Here is a 4,073-nt window from a genome sequence, read left to right as displayed (position 1 = left end):
AGCAAACCCCCCCCCCCCCACACACACTACTGATCCCTGTGGAAATTATCACTAATGTTGCTGCATTTTGGAACATGGTGGTTGGTTTCTAGCTGATCCAAGTTGGTTGACCAACCCAACCTGACTCACAACAAACCAGTTACCAGCTGGTCATTCTCGCTTAAAGGAGTAGTTCCCTTCCAGAACAAAAATGTACAGATAATGTACTCACCCCCTTGTCATCCAAGATGTTCATGTCTTTCTTTCTTCAGTCGTAAAGAAATTATGTTTTTTGAGGAAAACATTTCAGGATTTCTCTCCATATAATGGACTTCTATGGTGCCCCCGAGTTTGAACTTCCAAAATGCAGTTTAAATGCAGCTTCAAAGGGCTCTAAATGATCCCAGCCGAGGAAGAGGGGTCTTATCTAGCGAAACGATCGGTCATTTTCTACAAATTTTTTAATTTATATACTTTTTAACCTCAAAAGCTCTTCTTGTCTAGCTCTGCGTGAACGCTGTTTTTTCCGGTTCATGACAGTTAGGGTAGGTCTAAAAACTCCCATCTCATTTTCTCCTCCAACTTCAAAATCGTCCTACAACGCTGCAGAATTACCGACCAAGTGTTTACAAAGTGAACATGCAAAGATCAAATGCCCTTTACAAAAAACAGTAAAACAGTGATGTAGGGCGATTTTGAAGTTGGAGGAGAAAATGAGATGGGAGTTTTTCGACATACCCTAACCGTCATGAACCGGAAAAAACAGAGTTCAATTGATTCATTCAAACTCAAATAGATTCACACACAAATCAGACATTTTATAGTATATATGACTTGTGAACAAGTTGCACTGTAAATCTGAGCAATATCTAGCCAATAAATTGTTTTAGAATTATAAAAATATATATTCACTATCACTATAGAAACTTTGATGAATCATACAATTTTATTCATTTCAATGACTTCTTCAGACTGAAAAAAAAGGGGAAGAAAACACAATTTCCCTGCCGTTTCCAGTTTTTACTGTGGCTGTCCAAACCCTGAAACTTGCTGTTCTTACCAGCTCAAATTGGTCAAGCTGGATTCTGGAACATGGTAGACTGTCGATGATAGTTTTCCAGCTCAGCCAGGACGGACAACCAGCTACAAACCAACAGCCACGTTCCAAACACATATAGTTTTATCTGGATTTCCCACCAAACATCCTCATATCCATGTATAATATAAGTTGAATATAATATGGTCTTTTAGAAATTCACAAATGGAAGGTCTTGCAGTTTACCTTCCACTAGACGGAGAGTGACTCCAGCTTTGAAGCCCTTGACGTCCTGGAGCTCCATCATGGGGTCGAGGGTCACACCTGAAAGGGCCAGAGCGATAGACATGCGCGGTGCCACCTCCTCTCTGCCCAGAACGGTCATGATGGCATCCTGGACCAGCCAGAATCCATGAACCTGCAGAGAAAACATTATCAGCGATGACGACCCAATCTTAACATTAAAGGATGACATGTGCTTTGCATCTTTTGATGTTCTGTTGACAGATATATTTGAAAACATTTGCATTGCTGATCAGCACAAACCGGACTAGTAAATGTGAGGTTACACCACGCCAAGACTAGCGCTCTTATGATGGAAGCTCACCTGCAGCTCAAAGGGTTCGACACCTGCACCCTGAATCTTCACTGGAAATGATCCGTCATCATCTTTTTTGCTTCCAGTCGTTTTTTTCCCATTCGCTGAACATGAGACATCTGCAGAATGAAGGGGAGTAAAATATGAGTGGATTCTTCACTTTGAGCTCAAACATGCGCTTCAAGCCAAAGCAGGAGTTACATAAGAGAATTGAGAAATCTGTCTAAATGTCACGAAAGCAACTGAAGAAAGAGGGTTTTCCATCCAAGATCCACTACACAATAGTATCATGGTATTGCTATATTTTTTTAGGCATGCTACCATAGCATTACAATGTACCTTTAAAGTACCACGATTGCGGTGATCATGTACTACCATTGTAATCAGTGTCAGTCAATTCTAGATATAAATACTCATTTTTAAAAGTTATTATTTGTATAAAATAAAATAAAAAAACTTTGGTCACAGTGGGAAAGAAAAACACGTTTTGAAGAATTTGTTTTATCTTCCTGTATAAATATCTTAACATCCTTAAAACAAGACACAATTGCTTGGGAAACAAAATTGTTAATTAAAACAAAATAAAATAAAATAAATGATTATATAAAAAAAGAGGCCAGAGATTAGTTTGTTTGTTTTTTTATCTTGTGTTTTTATCTTTTCTTTTGTAAACCAACATTTCATCTGTGGTCAATAAGGAATGCATTTAATCATGGTAAAATGTGTTAAACGGACCTGGGTATGCATTTATCCAAAAAACATAGTATTGTTGGGGCATGTGCAGAATTTTATGAATGTCAGGCATTTCGATTCTGTGAAAATCTGATCTTTCTGTGAACACAAAGTTTGTGTGGACCTGTCACTCGATTTCAAGATATCTGGCTTCTAGTAACTAGTCAGATGGTTAGACAATTCTCATGGAACAAAGGTAGGTGGAGCATCTTGATCGAGCTTATGAAAGATCTGCAGATTTCCAGGGAACTGGAACGGTTGTTGTAAATAAAGCTTGATTTTAAAAATCTGACGGTCCTAAAGAAAATAGGCTTCATTTTCTTGAAGAAAATTAAAAATAAAGAAGTTAATTAAAATGTGTAGCACTCTTCAGCTGTGCTAAACGTTTCATTGTTTAATCTAAAAATAAATATAGACAATGTGAATCCAATCTACTCTCAGATCAACCCATGCAGGATTCAAACCTACAGCCTTTCAGTCTCCACCAAGGGATGATTTGAAAAGTTTAGGGGTTACATTAGGTCACGAGTGTTGATTAACCCCAGAAAAGTGGGTAAAGGTGCATAACAATTACGATGAACACCACATCACCCCTCAACAGCAAGCGCCTCCAGGTTGCCTTAAAGGGATAGTTCACCCAAAAACGAAAATTTGATGTTTATCTGCTTACCCCCAGGGCATCCAAGATGTAGGTGACTTTTGGCGCTTTTCCACTGCGTGGTACGACTCGGCTCGGCACGGCTCAGTACGGCACAGCACAGCTCGGTTTGCGTTTCCACTGCAGTTTAGTATCGCTTTAGAGTGGGCGGGATTATTCACATGTCGTTATAGTTGCACCGCCTCTACTGCCGCGACTCCTGAAAAACTTTTTCATTCCGTGTCGCCCCATCAAGCTCTCGCTGGATCCGCTCCTCTGCTATCAACGAGAGGAACGTCTGTACTTCCTCAACAGACCACGAAACAGCCATTTTTTTGTTGTTAAAAAGGTGCACTCGTTCAAAACAGTTGCGTTCGATCCTTCGCTGGCTGTGCTGGGCTTTGAGAGTAAAAAAAACATACACAGACAAAACCAAATTAAACCCTGCGGCTCGTGACGATACATTGATGTGTAAAGACACGAAACGGTCGGTCTGTGCAAGAAACTGAACAGTATTTATATTGTTTTTTTTACCTCTGATCCACCGCAATATCCAACTGTCCTGAGCGCGTTCACAACATCCGGCGCGTGACGCGTGTACGTGCTCTGGCATAGTAGACATAGATATATATAAGTAGATGCCTTATTAGTGACTGTTTCTATGGGCTGCAATACGTTCCAAAATGGCGGACGCCTCAACATATCTGGAGCAGTCGAATAGGGCTACTCTCAAAGCCGTGGAGCCCATTGACTGCCATTATATGACTGACAGACTGCAACAGTTTGAGTTAAAAATCTTCGTTTGTGTTCTACTGAAGAAACAAAGTCACCTACATCTTGGATGCCCTGGGGGTAAGCAGATAAACATCAAATTTTCATTTTTGGGTGAACTATCCCTTTAAGAGTGATGCGATCATGTCAAGTACGAATGATGATGACATGCATTTGCCCTGAGAGTAACACACTCCTAATGAAAGACAGGAATGTGTCCAAGTCTGGCGCTGGCCTGATGCCATGAGGAATCTCACAGAGGAGCGTGTTTGTAAGTGCCTGAAAGAACACAGAAGTGAATCAGCAGACAGCCAGGAGTG

General features: G+C 40.5%; 1 protein-coding gene across 1 annotated transcript in view; it reads right to left on the bottom strand.

Moving 5' to 3' along the window:
* Positions 1-1,830, bottom strand: part of LOC107714553 (clustered mitochondria protein homolog) — an 11,832-nt gene extending 10,002 nt beyond the window's left edge. The window contains exons 1-2 of the mRNA XM_016520422.1: positions 1,623-1,830; positions 1,262-1,433 (exon numbers count right to left, since the gene is read on the bottom strand). Of these exons, the coding sequence (XP_016375908.1) occupies positions 1,262-1,400 (139 nt within the window). The 5' untranslated portion in view covers positions 1,401-1,433; positions 1,623-1,830. The remainder of the gene's footprint in view (positions 1-1,261; positions 1,434-1,622) is intronic.
* Positions 1,831-4,073: the final 2,243 nt, after the last annotated feature.

This window comes from Sinocyclocheilus rhinocerous, unplaced genomic scaffold (assembly GCF_001515625.1).
Source record: "Sinocyclocheilus rhinocerous isolate Xijiao unplaced genomic scaffold, SAMN03320098_v1.1 scaffold990, whole genome shotgun sequence".
Taxonomy (NCBI): Eukaryota; Metazoa; Chordata; class Actinopteri; order Cypriniformes; family Cyprinidae; genus Sinocyclocheilus; species Sinocyclocheilus rhinocerous.
This window is presented reverse-complemented; position numbering and strand designations above follow the sequence as displayed.